This window comes from Neovison vison, chromosome 1 (genome assembly GCF_020171115.1).
Source record: "Neovison vison isolate M4711 chromosome 1, ASM_NN_V1, whole genome shotgun sequence".
Taxonomy (NCBI): domain Eukaryota; kingdom Metazoa; phylum Chordata; class Mammalia; order Carnivora; family Mustelidae; genus Neogale; species Neogale vison.
This window is the reverse complement of record NC_058091.1, coordinates 21,069,021-21,087,901: the sequence shown is the minus strand read 5'-3', so window position 1 is coordinate 21,087,901 and position 18,881 is coordinate 21,069,021. Positions and strand designations below refer to the sequence as shown.

Genomic DNA, 18,881 nt, shown 5'->3' with positions numbered 1-18,881 from the left:
CTGTCTCAATGGAGAGTCCAAATTTTCCAGGGTGAGCAAAACCCTCAGGGCAAAGGTTGATTTTCAGCAGTCTATTTCCTCTTTTGGCCAGTATTTCTTTGCTGTTTTGTATCTCTTTGATGCATTTAAGATTTTCAAAAAATCTTCTTGGCCTTTAAATTGTTTTTAACAGGAAGGTTAATTATAATCACTTAGTCTGTTATTGAGCAGGGGGAAAAAAATCCTTCCTGGTTACTTTTTCGAGCATAGTTTGGATACTGTAGAAGAAATGTAAGAAGTTAAACCAAAAAGAATAGACAGTAAACTATGAGATAAAAAAAGCTAGCCTCTGGTTTAAGAAGTATGGCAGTGAATAAAAAGAAAAAATTAAAACAGGACAATAGCATTGGCAGAAAAAGAATGTTGGGTTCATTTTGTTTCAAGCAGAAGAGAAGGAATTCGATGAGAACAAAAACAAAAGATGCTAGACCATCTGACCCGGAAATTCTATTCCTAGATATGCGCCCAAGAGAAGTGAAAATATATGGCTACACAAATATCTGTACTTATGTTCAAAGCAACTTTGCTCATAATAGCCAAAAAGCCAAAAAGAAAACCCAAATTTTCCATCAGTTGATGAGCTCATGAACAAAATGTAATATGTTCATAAAATAGAGTGTTATTTGGCCATAAAAAGAATGAAACACTAATAGATGTTATAACATGGATGAACCTTGAAAACATTAGGCTAAATGAAAAAAAATACAATTCCATTTATGGGAAATGTGCAGGCTGGCAAACATACAGAGACAGAAAATAGATTAGTGGTTGCTAAGGGGTGGGAAGAATGGAAGGGTTAAAGGTGACTGCTAAAGACTACAGATTTTCGGGCGCCTGGGTGGCTCAGTGGGTTAAGCCGCTGCCTTCGGCTCAGGTCATGATCTCAGGGTCCTGGGATCGAGTCCCGCATCGGGCTCTCTGCTCAGCAGGGAGCCTGCTTCCTCCTCTCTCTCTCTGCCTGCCTCTCTGCCTACTTGTAATCTCTCTCAAATAAATAAATAAAATCTTTAAAAAAAAAAAAAAGACTACGGATTTTCTTTTAGAAGTGCTGAAAATGTTCTGAATTTGATTGTGGTGATGGTTGTACAACTCCGTGACTATACTAAAAGACAATGAATTGTCCATTTTAAATGAGTGAGTTGTATGGTATGTGAATTATATTTCAATAAAGTTATTACAAAAAAATTATTTTGAGATTCTTTTCCTGATGAACCCAATACCATTTTGCATATTCCTTTTTATTCTTTATCAACTCAGCAGTTATTTTCTAAATATATGTCATTTTATGAATCATCAATTACATAACACTTGTTTCAAAGCTTTAATTTGAACTTGGGAAATTAACCTTACTTTTCCTTCTTGCTTTTCGGAACTTGACAGCAGCCAGATTTATTAAATTCATTCCATAGAGATTGTAGTCAATGAACAGCTGTAGGAGGTAGGGAATATGCGCTTCATGAGGCTGGTAAAATTTATTCATTATGGCTCCACTTTGCAAAAGTTCACATATCCTAAATTAGAAAAAAAAGTTATATCATGAAATTATGGTTCCTAAAATGCTAAATGAAACATTATACTACTATAGAGAATGAAACACATTACATTGGCACATAAGTTTTTTATTTTAATTTTACTGAAAATTTGTATTTTGTTAGAAATTAAAAGTTTGGTCAAGTTTTAAAGTCAGCTGCACACTCAAAGAAATGACAAAAAACTACTTGGATGAAGAATATTTTGACCTCAAAAACCAACTTAATACTAATTATATTAAAAAAACAGGATGTGAAAAGTTTCTAAAATATGAACTTTTCCTGGGGTGTCTAGCTGCCTCAGTCAGTGGAGTATGTGACTCTTGATCTCCAGGTTCTAAGTTTGAGCCCCAAACTGGGTGTAGAGACTACTTAAAAATAAAATCTTTTTAAAAAAAGAGTTTCTCCTTTTAAACACTGAGAGAAAAAAAAAATTTTTTTTAAAAAGATAGATTTATTTATTTATTTATTTGACAGAGAGAGAGAGAGAGATCCAAGTAGGCAGAGAGGCAGGCAGAGAGAGAGAGAGAAGGGAAGCAGGCTCCCCGCTGAGTAGAGAGCCTGATGCGGGACTCGATCCCAGGATCCTGAGATCATGACCTGAGCCGAAGGCAGTGGCTTAACCCACTGAGCCACCCAGGCGCCCCGAGAGAAACATTTTTAAAGGTTATTACAAACATTCTGAAAAAGGATTTATGACTCAAATCCACTACTCTGAAATACTGCTATTTTAATATGTCTTCTCTTGAGTTATTTTTCCTTCATGATTGAGAACACAAACAATAGGTGATTATAAAAAGTGTAAGTGCTATGAAAGGGAAGTATATGAAACATCTAGAAGGGATTAATAAGATAAAGGTACAAAAGTTGTTTCTGCAAAGCCTTCTTGAAGAGAAATCTCTAAGCAGGAGACTAAATGATGAATTAAAGATATTTCTTCTCTGGAGAAAGGGAAGAGTATTTCACACAATAAAATTATACATATGAAAGGTCACAAGAAAACGTGGCCTATTTGGGAACTGAAATCATTGCGTGAGGCTTAGTGACAGGCTGTGGAGAGTGTGTCTATAGGGGTGTGGGCTAGAGAGATAATGAAAAGTCAGATCATGCAGTCTATTAAAACATTCCAAGAGATAGTAGAATTTGCCTTTGAAGTAAAGAGCAGGAAAGACAAATGACCAGGGTAGCTAGACAATACATAGGACTAGAGCTAGGAAGTGAGAAACTATTTTGGAAAAACTAAGATGATGGTAGCGTTGACAAAGACTATGGCACTGTTTGATTCAGGAGATATATAAGGAATAGTCAAGCCTTGGTGACTAATTAGATGCGGAGGATATGGCAGAATAAGAATTAAGGAGGACGTCTAGATTTCTTGGTGCTGCCATGTTACTGAAATAGAAAGGACTAGGGACACCTGGGTGGCTCAGTCGGTTAAGCCACTATCTTCGGCTCAGGTCATGATCCCAGGGTTCAGGGATCAAGTCTCACATCGGGCTCCTTGCTTGGCAGAAAGCCTGCTTCTCTCTCTGCCTCTGCCTGCTTGTCCGAAATAGAAAGGACTAGAAGAAAACAGGTTTCTTTGCAGAATTTCAGAGAGGGATTAAGGATAAACTCAGTTTTAGACATCCTGGGGTTTAGGTATTGTGGGGTATTGAGGTAGGTTTCTATGAAAATACTGACAATGAATGACAATGAGAATGAGGACAAGAATAACTTCATTTACACAGCAGAGGCAGCTAACATATTTAAGGACTATGTACTAAACATTGTGTTAGGTGTTTCAAATGCTTAATCTCAGGTAATCCTCACTACAAACCTATGATACTATTATCTCCATTTTATAAATAGAGAAACTGAGTCTTAGATTAAAAAGTTGTCCCAAATCATACAAATTAAAAGCGGAAGAGCTAAAATTAAAGTTTTCTCTGATTTCTTTCTGCTAGTGATTTTAGGATCATTTTGCAGCAGCTTGGAAGGCTGCTCTATGTTAGGGCAAACTAATATTTTGATAATCTGTGATATTACAAAGGTTTTTTTTTAATATCTTTTTTTAATTATTTTTTATTTTTTAACCGTGATGCCAGTAATTTGTGAGGAGTCCTGTAGTTTGCATTTGGATGACTTCAGTATACTTGCACCTTTTGATTTGACCTAAGGAAGCACTAATAGGTGTTGAATGTTGCCTGTGTGTTTGAGAGACCTGAAGTCATTAAGATCTAATATCAAAAATTAGAAGCCAAGTAACTTGTGCAGAAGGAATACAAGAAAACTCTGGGTGGTTTGGTAAGCAAAATTAGGGTGGGTACATATGCTAGATTTTCTGGCTTTCTGACATTGTAATTTTTTTTGTTGTGCCCTTCAGTTTTCAGTAGGAAGTGTGTGTGTAAAGCATCTTAATAAAATTGAGTTATTTGAGAAAAAAAAAAAGTTACTCTTAACTGCAAAGCTATTCTATTTATCCAGAAGATGGTATGATACATTGATCCAGAGCTCTGGAGGAAAATCTAGGCTATTGATATATACCTGAAAGTCAAATGCATAAAGATTAACAAAAAGAAAAAAACTAAACCAAACCATAAGAGTAGATAAGGCTGTACAGTGAGGTGAGACTACAGAGAGAAAAGCTGAAAGCCTAAGACATAACCGCAAGAACAGCTGCAGATGTTAAAAGAGGAACCAACAAAATGGCATAAATATGAATAATCAGACAGGTATAAGGAAAATCAGAGGAGGCTTATATCAAAGAAATAAACACGTGGGGTTATTTTAAAACACTATAACCACAGACATAAGGTCAGAAGTTAAGGACAAAATGGTATTAACTAGATTTAGCAACATGGAGATCTGATTTTGACAATACAGATCCTCTCGAAAGGGTCTAAGGAATCCCCAGTGCACAATTTAACAACTACTTTTCTAGACTGATGAGTTCCATTTTCCCTATGAAGTAGAAGGCAAAGCCTTGGGAGGGGCTTCACATTGGAGTAAAAAAGGGTGGAGAAAGGTAAGAAGAAAATTAGAGAAAAGCAGAAATAAGACAAGGCAGGGCCCAGATGAAGTTGAAGACTATGAATTCACAGTGGCACCATTCTGTTGTGATTTTTTTGTATTCTAATAAATAATCAGAAGCCAGAGTTTATAGCAGAGAAAAAAAGGTAAATAAGCAGATTAACCCAGAACTGATGGTTAACCTGGCAGACAAAGGAGTTGAAAAGATAGAGAATAGAATCTGAGCTGGATAGGAAAGAAATTAATTGCAGGAGAAAGTTATACAGAATGGGGCAGTAGTCGTGAGTCCAGGGAGTTTAAGGCCTCAAAACAAAACAGGGACACCTAGATGGCTCAGTCATTAAGCGTCTGCCTTCAGCTCAAGTCAGGATCTCAGGGTCCTGGGATCAAGCCCTGAATTGGGCTTCCAGCTCAGTGGAAAGCCTGATTCTCCCCCTCCCACTCCTCCTGCTTGTATTCTCTCTCTGTCTCTCTCTGTGTAAAATAAAGAAAATCTTAAAAATAAACAAAAAAACCCCAACAACATATAAAGGATCTTATTAGAGCCATGAAAAGGTTCTAAAACTGAATTATAGTGGTTAAGTGTACAATTCAGCAAATTTACTTCAAAAAAAAAAAATCACTGAACTGCATATCCTTAAAATGTGGTAAATTAGATCTCAAAAATTTTTTAAAAAAAGAAGACTGTAGTCAGAAATCAAGATGTCTGCATTTAAAATCTCAGAGGCAGGACAAATTTCAGGGTGTGGTAAGAGTAGGTACTAGGTATTTATCCTAAAGATGCAAATGCAGTGATCTGAAGGGGCACATGCGCCCAAACGTTTATAGCAGCAATGTCCACAACAGGCAAACTACGGAAAGAACCTAGATGTCCATCAACAGATGAATGGATAAAGAAGATGTGGTGTATATATGTATATATATAATGGAATACTATGCAGTCATCCAAAGAAATGAACTCTTGCCATTTGCAATGATGTGGATGGAACTAGAGGGTATTATGCTGAGTGAAATAAGTCAATCAGAGAAAGACAATTATCACATGATCTCCCTGAGATGAGGAACTTCAGAGGCAGAGTAGGGAGTTTGGGGAGTAGGGAATGAAAAAAATGAAACAAGATGGGATCAGGAGGGAGACAAACCATAAGAAAATCTTAACCTCACAAAACAAACTGAGGGTTGGGGGAGGGAGGATGGAGAGGGTGGCTGGGTTATGGACATTAGGGAGGGTATGTTCTATGGTGAGTGCTGTGAAGTATGTAAGCCTAACGATTCACAGACCTCTGGGGCAAATAATACATTATATGTTTAAAAAAAAAAAATGGCAGTAAAGTTCATAGGAGATGAGCAAGTAGAGAAAGCAAGAGACCAGTCTCCAAATGGTATATATAGGATTGATTCATTCTATAGAAAGTTATTGACTACTCAGTGCCAGACACATATTCTGAACACTGGAGAATTATACATCAAACATAGCAGAAAAAAATCTTTGCCTGTGGACTTACGTTCTAGCAGGACACCAACTGTATGTGGAAAATTTTTTTTTACGATTTTTATTTATTTATTTGAGAGAGCAAGCGAGTACATGCTGGGGGAAGGGACAGAAGAATAAACACCCCTCTGAGCAGAGAGCCTGATGCAGGGTTTGATCCCGGACCCCAGGATCGTGATCTGAGCCCAAGGCACAGACACTTAACCCACTGAGCCACCCAGGTGCCCCGTATATGGAAATTTTAAAAAGAGGACATGTGCGTATATGTGTGTGTATATATATGTATGGAAAATAAAAGGATAGGGGCGCCTGGGTGGCTCAGTGGGTTAAGCCTCTGCCTTCAGCTTAGGTCATGATCTCAGGGTCCTGGGACTGAGCTCCACATTGGGCTCTCTGCTCAGCAGGGAGCCTGCTTCCCCCTCTCTCTCTGCCCGCCTCTCTGCCTACTTATGATCTCTCTCTCTCTCTGTCAAATAAAATCTTTTAAAAATAGGGAGAAAAGTTAAGAGCAAGGGTAAATAAAAAATAAATATTTTAATTTATATAAAATAAGGAATTTTATATTTCATATAAAATATGAAAATCTTTTTCATATATACTATAGCCAACACAGCACCTATAATGTGCCAGGTACTGTCTGGAGCGACTTATAGATATTAACACATTTGATTATCAGAACGAAGTGTGCTAACATCAACCCTATTTACAGATGAGGAAGATAAGTCACAGACAGAGAAAATAACTTGCCTAAATCGTCCCAGGAGATAAGAAGTAGAGCCAGATTTTGAATACAGGTAATCTCTCAATAAATCAGGGAATTTCAATAGGCACTATGATAACCTGACTATATAATTTAAAGCAAATTTACTGGAAAGAGTTTAATAAGTATTTAACTGTTATAGTCAGAAGGAAGAAAAACAGATTAGATGTATACTTCACATAGAACTAGGCTATTTTTAAAGATAATGCAAATTTTATTTATGGGTTCCCCTCTAGCACACTTGGGGCTGAGAAAGGGTAAAAATGATTGAAGTTTACTCTCTCACCACTGTGTGTACAAGATAGGGTAGGAATTCACAGTGATTGTTCTTTTGGACTCCATGGATATAAGAAAGTGTGACCAAGGGAAGTGGTATAAGAAACATCATTGTCTGTAAGTGCCTGTTCTGAAAAATTGTTTTGGTACCCTACATAACAGAAGCTGTTTGGGATCAGGGTGGGAGCAGATTATAGAGAAAACTAGTTTTCACTGGTTACCTGGAGAAGGGAATAACTAACCACTGGGATTAAGACAGTGATTCAGTGAAGCACTCAGTTGGCCTAATTCAGAATAAACCTCACATAGTTGATAGCTGTGCCTCTCTTGGTGCCTAAATCCACTCTGGGGAAACATTCAATTTGTGTCTTACCAAAAGGTCACCTTTTGAAACCTAGTACTTAATAGCAGAGAGGTCTTCTGAAAAAACAACAGTAAGTATTTCTCTAAGGACACTTTTACCCTACTCATCACCACACAGAATGAAAACCCTTGTTGTGAGCCCCAGAGGATGACTGAAATCTTTACATGTGCCCTTCCTGCCATTAATGACTTAGACTCCAGGACCATTGACAAAATAAGATACAGACAGACTTACGGAGGGAAAGAAAAAAACAAAACAAAACAAACAAAAAACCTGGGATATAAAATTTCATTAACATTAATAAAGAGTCAAAAGGATTTTGAGTTCTTAGCTTATACTCTGGCCTCACTCTCATATATTTCTTTTTGCTTTGAAACTAAAGAGCAAATTTCTCCTGGTTTTGAACATTTGCTCCCGCTGCTAAGATCCTACAAGGCAGCCATCCTCTCTCTTCATTTACTTCTACAAGCTCTCCAAACCTAAGACAGAAAAGAAGCGGCAAGGGGCCATAAAACAAGGTCCTTTCACTCTTAAAATATCCTTCTTAGAGGCCAAGTTATGGCTCTCTTTTTGCACATAAATATACATATGGTCTCTTCCTTTAATAATGCTACAAACTACATAATCCTTTCTTCTAGATTTTTCTTATTATTACCGAAATACTTAAGTGATAGTTATTCATATTTTTATTTATCTTGTACCTTTTCACCATCGCAGGATTATAAAGATAGATCTTCATAAAGTGTCTTTCCTTCTCATGATAACCATAAAATGGCCTGAAATAAAAGAAAAAGATATTTCAAATTATTTTGTGCATTCAGAGATGAAGTAATGCAGCTTGTTTCCCAAATTAGACTCAGGTGACCTAATTCAGTCTTATTTACATTATTAACCAAAACCCTAAAAAACAAACAAAACCATTCAAAACCTTCCAATTAAATCTACAATAGGTTAATATATAAAATAGTGAAATCTGGTTACTTCTTTTAAGAAGTTTATAAAAATAAGACTTTCAAAAACTAGGGACAAAAAGGAGTGGTAAACCATTCATACCTTAATTTCAATAATAATATCTCTATTAAAAAATGGCTCTTTCGGGCACCTGGGTGGCTCAGTGGGTTAAAGCCTCTGTCTTCACTCAGGTCATGATCTCAGGGTCCTGGTATCAAGCCCCGCATTGGGCTCTCTACTAGGCAGGGAGCCTGCTTCCTCCTCTCTCTCTGCCTGCCTCTCTGCCTACTTGTGATCTCTCTCAGTCAAATAAATAAATAAAATCTTTTTTAAAAAAAAGCTCTTTTCTCTTTACTCTAACCATGTATAAAAAAACCAGAGACCTTTCAAGTACCTTCTTGACCTATTTCCCATTTTTTCTGTCAAAAGCTGTATTTCTTCACTAATAAAGTCCTTTAATTAATAGCATTCATGAGGCACCAGGGTGGCTCAGTCAGTTAAGGGTCTGTCTTCAGCGCAGGTCATGATAACAGGGTCTGGGGATCGAGCCCCACATTGGGCTTCCTGCTCAGTGGGAAGCCCGTTTCTCCCTCTCCCACTCCCCCTGTTTGTGTTCCCTCTCTCTGTTTCTGTCAAATAAATAAACAAAATCTTAAAAAAAAAAAAAAAAAACCAACAGCATTCACGTTACTTTGCTTATTTGTCTCTGTTTATTATTGATTTTGTAAGTACACTAGCCAGAGACAATTTACCTATATTATATACGCACACATACACGTGTGTGTGCATAACACACATCCAACTCAAATGAAGCCTACGAAAACTGTGCAGACAGGAACTTAAGAGATTGAAAAGACCATGGCCTTACTTGAGGACCCTAATTATGTTGAGGCTGGCTTTTTCTCAAGGGCATTAGCTAGAATGGGAAAGGAAGAAGCAAAATCCCACATGGTCAGGAGAGAAACAAGTCTTCAGTGCAAGATGAAATAAGTTGGAATATCATGTTGCATCATTTCAGAAGGATCTGAAACTACACCAGTACCTCTGATATACAGACTACCATAATCATTTTTTTTTCTTAAGTATGTTCCATGTCCAACATGAGGCTTGAACTCACAACCCTGAGATCAAGAATTACATGCTCTACAGACTGAGCCAGCCAGGTGCCCCCAGACTATCACTTTCAAAGATGATGTAATTAGAAATAATATATAAACAAGTATGAATTTGCATATAAAATAAAAAGTTTCATATCTTCCTAGAGTTTATCTGTAAATAAGTGGTTGGTTAAATCTTTAGGTGGGTAAACCCATTCACTTTCATTTAAAAAATACTGTCCCTTTATAATGGGCACTAGATAGAGCTCATCCTCATTAGGATACCATTTCTGTCATGACAGTGTAGTGGACATCAAATACAGGAATAATCTGGCAGCAGAGTCATTATCTAGAGTATAAACTTTTATTTCCCCTAGCTAGTTTAAGCTTTTAGGTCACAGCCACCTATATGATTGTTGTAAAGCAATTTCTATTAAAAAAAAAAAAAATCCAACTATTTACCAAGTCTTAAAAGGTTCTTTATCTCATCCTTGCCACTCACTCCAATCTTGTGTCCTATCACTCCTCCTTTAGCCATCCTGAACATTTAACCCCTCTAACTTACTCCACTCTCAAGTACTTGCCATTCTCTCTGCCTGGAAAGCTTGCTCTGAACACTGGCATGGTTTGTTTTCAGTCTTCATTCAGGTTTCTACTGAAACTTCCTCACTTCCTCTTAAAGCCTTCTCTGACCATCACTCCTTATCCCTTACCCTTCTTCACTCTTCCCCCCCCCACCCTACTTTTTTTAAAAAACACTTAACCACTTCGTCTAGTTGGCCACTATTTACCCCATTTTTGTTGCCATGAAACAAAGACACATTACATGAATGATTTCATTCTCTCTCACTGGCAAAATTTCAACTGTTTATTCCTCCTGCTATGGTATTTCTCATATAGATAAATAGAGTTCTCTACCTGGAGACACGAGTTATTTTTAGCCAGATAAATAGGGGAAAAATCTAAATGTGCAGTATAGTACATGTTTTCTTTGCTTTGTTTTGGTTTTGTTAACGATCTTTAGGGTTTTGTAATTAAAATTTCATAAATTTCAAAAACTGAATATAAATTAAGACTATCAAACCTCTAAAATTCTTTCTAAATCTAGGATTCTGTTTTCACATCTATGGCCCCAAAACATAGCCTGGAAATTCTATAAATTCAATTTTCTGCTTCTGTAAAATCTAACTGGCAACCCTAACCTCCCGCTGTTGGCTTCAGTTGGTTTTGCTAAAAGAATTCCTCAACAGGGAGATCCTTTGGATGGAAGAAGGCAGGATGGAACAGAGTTTGAAAAGGTATTTTATGCTTAAAAAATACCTGATAATTAAGTGTTTTTTAATAACAGTAAGAAGGAAAATGAAAATGAATAGCAAAAGATCTCAATTAACTTACATGGATTAGGAATCTCTGTTTAGTATATTTTCTAGAATCATGGCAGCTAAATAGCAAGGAATTCCTAAAGTCCTAATCCTATCTCTTGACCTAGCCTCAGGATAATGCATTATCCAAAAAGACTGGAATCAAACCTGTACAAATTTTAATTTGGTAGTTATGCACAACCTTGTCTAAAGAAGTAGGAAAAACTGAAGGACTAAAATAATCATAGAAGCTAAAATGTATGGTAATAAAAAAAGGATCTAGGTTAGGAAAAAAGTTAGAATAAGGGGAAAAAGAGAATGGCAGCCATAGCATGGCTCATCTTTCACCTCAGGTATTCGGATTCTTAAAAACATGATAATGCCTTTAAGAAAATACCCATTAAGAGGTACCAGGTGGTGGGTATTATGGAGGGCACGGCTTGCATGGAGCACTGGGTGTGGTGAAAAAATAATGAATACTGTTTTTCTGAAAATAAATAAATTGGGGAAAAAAAAAAAAAAGAAAATACCCATTAAAAATATAGAAAGACTGGTAAGTGGGACACCTGGCTGGCTTAGTTGATAGAGCATGTGACTCTTGATCTCAGGATAGTGAGTTCAAGCCCTGTTGGGGAAAGAGCTTACTTTAAAAAAAAAGACTGGTAACTATTCATTTTATTAGGCCGTTTGGAAACTCAACTTTGAAATGAGAATATGTATAGGAAATTCTTTAGAAACTATTAAACATTAAAAAATTAGAATATAAAGCTGATAATTATCTTTAACCTAATTGATACTATCATAGGATAGGTGTGAACTTGCACCTCATTCATTTATGCAACCAAATAGTTGCTGAGCCATATTTACTAAGTGTCCAACACCATACAAAGTGCTAAGGACATCACGGTGGACAAGACAAACATGGTCCTTTTTCTTGCAGAGCTTACATGCTAGTGGGAGAAATACATAAAAATTAAGTAAACAAAAATTAAAATAATTGCCAACTATATTAAGTGCTGAAGGAAACAAAGAATGGGCAGAGATACAGAATAACAATAATGACAACCTATTTTTAAGTAAGGAAATCAGAGAAAACTTCTTTGAAGAGGTAAAGGATTTAAAGGACTGGAGAAGGATAGAGCACTCAAGGAAAGCAAACTGCATGTATGAAGCTGGGAAAGAGCTAGCACATCAGAGGAACTGAAAGAAGACCCATACAGAATTTCTAGATGGAGCATAGTAAACTTAAGTACAGAGGTAGGCAGAGGTCAGATCACATAGGCTGTGGTTAGAAGCTTAAATTCAGGGCGCCTGGGTGGCTCAGTGGGTTAAGCCGCTGCCTTCGGCTCAGGTCATGATCTCAGGGTCCTGGGATTGAGTCCCGCATCAGGCTCTCTGCCCGATGGAGCCTGCTTCCATCTCTCTCTCTCTCTCTCTCTGCCTGCCTCTCCATCTACTTGTGATCTCTCTCTCTATCAAATAAATAAATAAAATCTTAAAAAAAAAAAAAAGAAGCTTAAATTCATTCCAATAACAATATGAAGCCATTCAAGGATTTTTTAAAAATTTTATTTATTTATTTGACAGAGATCACAAGCAGGCAGAGAGAGAGGAAGAAGCAGGTTCCCCGCTGAGCAGGTTCCCCGCTGAGCAGAGAGCCCGATGTGGGGCTTGATAATTGTAATTATCAGGTAAAGCTGATGTTGGTGATCCTGGAAACCATACTTTAAGAACCACTGGCCAACATGACCTCCATCCATTCATATCTCTCTAACCTCATTTTGTCCTACTCTCTTTTTCCTCCATTCTGATCACCTCCATGCAATTCCTACTCCCTCACCTTCAAGTCTTTGCTCAAATGTCATTCACCTTGTCAATGCCATCTTCCCTGATGACCTTGTATAAAATTGCCACCAGTCCACTTTCCTACCCTATACTACTGATCCATCATATACTTCTCTACATCTTTGCTCCATAGCACTATCATGTAATAAATACATCTTTGTTTTGTTCACCAGTATATCCCAAGCACCTAGAATAGTGCCTAGCAAATGGAAGATGCTCAATAAATAAGTTAAAATAAAGCACATGAAATTCTACAGTTCTAGGAAGTGGAGAAATGGAAAAGGTTAAACCATCTTTCACTGCAATAAAAATTTACTTTAAAAAATTAAAGCATAGGGATGCCTGGGTGGCTCAGTTGGTTAAGCCACTGCCTTCAGCTCAGGTCATGATCCTGGGTCCTGGGACTGAGTCCCGCATCAGGCTCTTTGCTCAGTGGGGAGCCTGCTTCTCTCTCTGCTCTGCCTGCCACTCTGCCTCCGTGTGCTTGTGTGCTCTCTCTGCCTCCGTGTGCTTGTGTGCTCTCTGACAAACAAATAAAATCTTAAAAAAAAAAAAAGCATAAAATTTGCCTTACTTCCATTATATTAGAAGTAAAAGAAAAATAAACAGTTTCTCTGAATCAGACAGGTTTTCTTTACTTGGGATGGTACTAGAAATACAAATAAAGAAATTTAAAAAGTTAACATATACTTACATTCCTGATACTAATGACACTTTGAACACGTGCTGAGCAGTGGAAGATGGATTGCCTAAAGCCACATTAAGTGCTCTGTCGATACTGAATGCCATCTGAGAAAGATAGCTTTCTGGCTGCTGTCCATAACCATCGTATGGCACATAGAGGTAAGGAAAGATGCCATGCAGATGAAGACATGTCTTCTGACCTAAAAACGTAACACATTATAAAGTTTAGTCTTGAGAGATGTATTTTAAAATTTTAACATTACAAGCTCAGAATGCAAATCATTTAAATGTTCTAATGACAATACAGCTTATCTAGGATAAGAGTTGAAAAAAATTAACCCATAATTTAAAGCCACCTATATTAGCTGCGTTTTACAACAGAACATTTAGAAGCATTTTATAAACATAAGCATTATAGTATGACTGAAATAGTAGTTTTGGTGAAAATATGTTTGAGTATTTTACCCGCAAAATCTCACTGGTTTTACATACTTCACTCAATCACCCTATAATAATATCACTTAGCACAGTGTTATGAATCTTACAGAAACTCACTGAAAGTTTTTTAAATAAATCAGTGTATGCCTGTCTTGGCATAAAGGTTTTCAAACAAGAGAATTCCCTGAGACAGTGACTGCTCTGGGAGAAAGGAGAGGGTAGAAGCAGTTCCAGTAGGTGGAATTTTGCTATAAGGGTGTGGAAGGGATTTTGGGGAAGAGTAATAATAAAATTTTGCTATTAGGAAAAAAACAATAACAACAACCAAAAATGACAAAAACAAAGCAAAAGAAAACCTCTACAGATCATTTGTCCATAACGGACCTCTAGATATCTAAACTGCACATTTGGTGGAGTGGGACGAGGGGGAAACACAATGAGAGGTGAAAAAACAAGCATGCACACTTCCCAGGAAGCCGTCCTATCGGGCAAGGTGCAAAAGGGGTAAACGGTGCTGACCTGCCAACAATCAGGGTTAGCTATGATAAAGAAAGTAATATGAGTAAGAACCCACAAAAGAAGTGCCACAGAAACAGTAATGTATCCATGACAAGGTTAAGTAACAACAGCAACAACAAAAAACAGATGTACCATTACTCTCACGAATCTGGCAGGGCTGTAGAGAAGTGGTTCCTGTCCTCAGAGCACTGTCCCTAGGTCCCCTTGGGTACATACCATTTGTCTACTTCAAACAGGGAGAATGGCAGTGATGGAAGAACATATCCATTTCTTTCATGCTGTCATTATCACTGTACTGCCCTGCCAACACAATCCTTAGCCTTCTTCCCAATCCCTATCCCACTCTGCTTCACTGGGGTTTTTTCCTTTTTTGACAGGAAGGTAACTATTTGTTTGCTTTTTTTTTTTTTCTATTTATAATTTAGAATGATTTATATAAAACGCACAGAAAATAGGTCTATGTTCTGTTGATGTATTTAACACCATAGTGAATAACATCAGTTTATCTTATTTTTAAGGTACAGCTATAACAGAATTAACAAATAAATCTGGAGCAGTTATTACATACAGCAGAGCAAAATTAGAAAGACCAGTCACACAATGGGACAAGATCTATACCCTCCTCTCAAGTGCAGTATTTGGATTTCAACTACCAACTTCACACTTCTGAAGAACTATAAATTGTGCTGCTGTTTGACCAGTTTCTATTGTTAGCAGCAGTTATGTTGCTTAATTTCAAAGGAATGGGAAAAAAAAAAAAACACCTTTCCACTTAAAAGCGAATTCTTGATTATATCTACTAAATACTGCAACTTCTTAATTCTCTGAAGAGAAAAAAAAAAGCTAAATTTTAACAATGCTTTTTAAATATCTCATGAAAAATGTTACACCCATTACCATTCAGGACATAAACCACAATTTGTTTAAGAGCATGTGGCAATGCTAAACCATGGGGGTAAGGAAGATGGGGAGACAGAAAAGTATCCTCTTTTAAGTTGACAAATAAATCTAAGACCAGTGATTACAGAAGTAGTGTAATAGTGTGGTGCCTGGGTGGCACAGTCGCTCGAGTGTCTGACTCTTGCTTTCAGCTGAGGTCATGATCTCAGGATCATGAGGTCCAGCCCAGTGTCGGGCTCCACGCTCAGTGTGGAGTCTGCTTAAGACTCTCTGCCCCTGAACACTATGCATTCTGTCTCAAATAAATCAATCTTTAAAAAAACAAAAAAAAAAGAATTAGTGTAATAGTATATTTTATAAGTTTCTAAGTTACTAAGATACTAGTTTTACAGTGTGTATATCTCAATAATGGAAATTTGGATAAATTTTACAAGAAATAATTATAAAACCTGATTTCTACACGTTTCTTTATAGGGAGGGTGTTCAGACTTCACAGAATTTTTTTTTTTAAATACCCACTTTTCATATCTCCTGTGAAGTAGGGGCATAAAGACATTATCTTTCTATTTCACAGCTTTGAAGCTACAATAATTTGTGGTATATGACTTAGGAATAATGCAGAAATAATTTATTCAGCAGGCACTGAACTAGGTACTTCAAATATATTCAGTTCTAAAACATATAAAAACCTCGCAAGTACCACAAAGCTTAACTTTCCCCAAATCACATACGTACTAGGTAATCGAATCAAAATTTAAAAGCAGATCAATAAAATCTAAAATCAATGCTCTTTTCATTTAACCATGCTGGTTCTATCTAATGTCGGCTTCCTTAATCCTTAACTCTTCAGTTCTTATTTTGTAATGTAAATGCCTGTTTTCTTATCTGACTCTCCCATTTGAAAATTCTTTGCAACTGGTGCTGTGTTTGAATGATCATAATATCCCCAGGACCAAACACAAAGCACATTTTATGTGCTTAATAAATACTTATTAAATGGATGAACAAACCCTCAGTAAAACAGAGTAACTGCTTAAGGAGAAAGGAATGATGTAAAAGCCTTGAGTATCTTGGGAAAAAAAAAAATCTATGAAAACAGAGGGACTTTGATACATCTAAGGATTACAGAGTTATATGGGCACATAGGTGTTGGGAAGAGTCCCCAGCTTACTGCACTTTCTTACCCTGACTAACCCAAAGTCCCATGCAAAGCTGCAGTCATTACATCAACACAGATGTACCTCCCTCTGGTTCTCCAGCAGCTAGGGATGGCTCAGTGCCTTAACACCTTTCCTCAAGAACAACCTCCTGAAAACAGCACAAGAATTCTTGGCATTGCACTTAATGGTTCTAATATAGAATGAATATCAAAGAAAAGAAAAGATGAGAAACAAGATAGAATAGGAAACTCAAAAAGTTAAACTAGGAGTAAGAAATGTGTAAAAATCAATGTGAGATTCCATTTCTTTTTGGCAACAGGTCCTTTATTATTGTAAAATTTGCAGTTCCATAACAGCACTGCTTTATCTTGACAAGATACAGACCACTTCTATAGACTTCCGTCCATCAGCTCTACACCACACAAGCGTGGGGCCACACATACATAAAGTACCTTGAAGATAAACTATTCTGCTCCACCTCCATCAGTCAGGATTAGACTCAGCTGTGAGAAACCTAAAACCAGTGACTTAAGCATTTAATTAATGGTTTCTCTCTCGTAATGTAAGTCCAGAGCTAGGTAGCTTGTACTGCACATTCGGGCTTTTGAAACATCTAGTTAGTTGCGTAGTTGAACAACTCGTGACTTCAATCCAGAAGCTTTTTCACTATGCTCCAGAGAGCTCCACACACAGGGTTCTTTTAAAGAACGTTTATATAAAATTAGTGAAAGCTATGCTATTTTGAAACCCTGCTAAATGATCTAAGATTCTTCGAAGGTTTAGAATAATAAGCTATGTCTAAGTACATGTGGATCCAAAGCAAGCAAGCAACTGGCATTCTTTATCTTTCTAATTTCTGAATATCCCCTCTTATTGTCATGTCAAACTGAATTAAGGCAGCAAACTTAGGATAAAGACTGTTGTTGGGAGAATAAGTCTACACACAAAGGTTTCAAAAATTTTTAGAATTTGGGTTTTCCAATTTGACTGATGTTGTCTAATTCAGAAACTGCAATAAAGTTGTTCCAGGAAAGCTCCACAGAAACCTGTCATAGCATAACTGCTGGTTTTTAAAGACACCATGGCAAAACTGTGTGAAGGTGGCTACTTTGCAATTCTGCGTAAGGAGGGCTTCTATAACTAAGGTGGATGCCTCTGTAACAGCCAGTACTCGGGTACTGTGAATCTCATCTTTTAGGAATTTAGATATACAGTACACATTAAGACCTCTGTATTCCAACATTTCTTATGTCATTTCCCCACATTTTCTCCTTCATTTTAAGTGCCTATATTTGGTCTGTTAAATTGTGCATCTAAATTCTTATTAGTTTACCCACAGAAACATTACCTGTATTTTTTTGTACATACACTTTTGATAAGCAGAAAGACTAACAAGTACCATTCCTCTAATTCTGAGGTCTGCAAATTTTTTTTCTGTAAAGTAGCAGATAGTAAATATTTTAGATGTTATGGACTATACCGTGTCTGATACAACTACTTAACTCTGCTACTGTAGTCTGAAAACAGCCACAGAAATACATAAGTGAACAGGCATGGATGTGCTATTCCAATAAGAATCCATTTATGAAAACAGGTAGTGAGAAGGATTTGGTCCATGGATAGTAGTTTGCCAATCCCCGCTCTAACTGATGAGACTTCATCACCTAGAACAGAAAAGCTTAACATCTTTTTTTTCTTTTTAAAATAAGCTGACTGGTCACCACAATCAAAATCATGCTGGCCGGGCACCTGGGTGGCTCAGTGGGTTAAGCCACTGCCTTCGGCTCAGGTCACGATCTCAGGGTCCTGGAATCGAGTCCCACATCGGGCTCTCTGCTCAGCAGGGGGCCTGCTTCCCTTCCCCTCTCTCTGTCTGCCTCTCTGCCTACTTGTGATCTCTCTCTCTTTCTCTCTGTCAAATAAATAAATAAATAATCTTAAAACAAACAAACAAACAAACAAACCATGCTGGCCTAAGAGGATACTAGGAGAGTGAATAAGAAATGCTTATTTTGTAACTTGCAACCCATCTCCCAAATCTCAAACTCAATACACATAAGATTTTTTTAAAAACTCTACAGAGCTATTAAATAGAAAAGCTTGGTATATGAAAAGGAAAATGTGTATTTATGGAATTTTTGTTATTTTTAAAGTTTTATATCATTGTCATTACCTCAATCTGTGTCCCTCTAAGCAAAGTCTTTCTTTGCTTCTCTTTAAAGTTTTATTCTTTCTTTCCCCATTCTCACATTCCCACAAAATGAACCAAGCAACACTAAGTGTTCTATTATCTATTATCCTCTAAGAAAAAAACAAGAATGTACATGAAGATTTAGATATTAGGATGTTAAGACAGTATTACCAACAGTCAAAAAAAAATAAAATGAAGACATTACAAATTTCCAAAAATAGGAGATAAATTAAATTATGATAAATTTGTATCATGTCTATGGC

General features: G+C 36.9%; 1 protein-coding gene across 4 annotated transcripts in view; it reads right to left on the bottom strand.

Moving 5' to 3' along the window:
- REV3L (REV3 like, DNA directed polymerase zeta catalytic subunit) overlaps positions 1-18,881 on the bottom strand; it is a 182,608-nt gene that overhangs the window by 116,566 nt on the left and 47,161 nt on the right. For all 4 annotated transcript variants that reach the window (XM_044244365.1, XM_044244369.1, XM_044244374.1 and 1 more), the window contains exons 2-4: positions 13,421-13,610; positions 8,174-8,248; positions 1,390-1,550 (exon numbers count right to left, since the gene is read on the bottom strand). In XM_044244365.1, the coding sequence (XP_044100300.1) occupies positions 1,390-1,550; positions 8,174-8,248; positions 13,421-13,610 (426 nt within the window). The remainder of the gene's footprint in view (positions 1-1,389; positions 1,551-8,173; positions 8,249-13,420; positions 13,611-18,881) is intronic.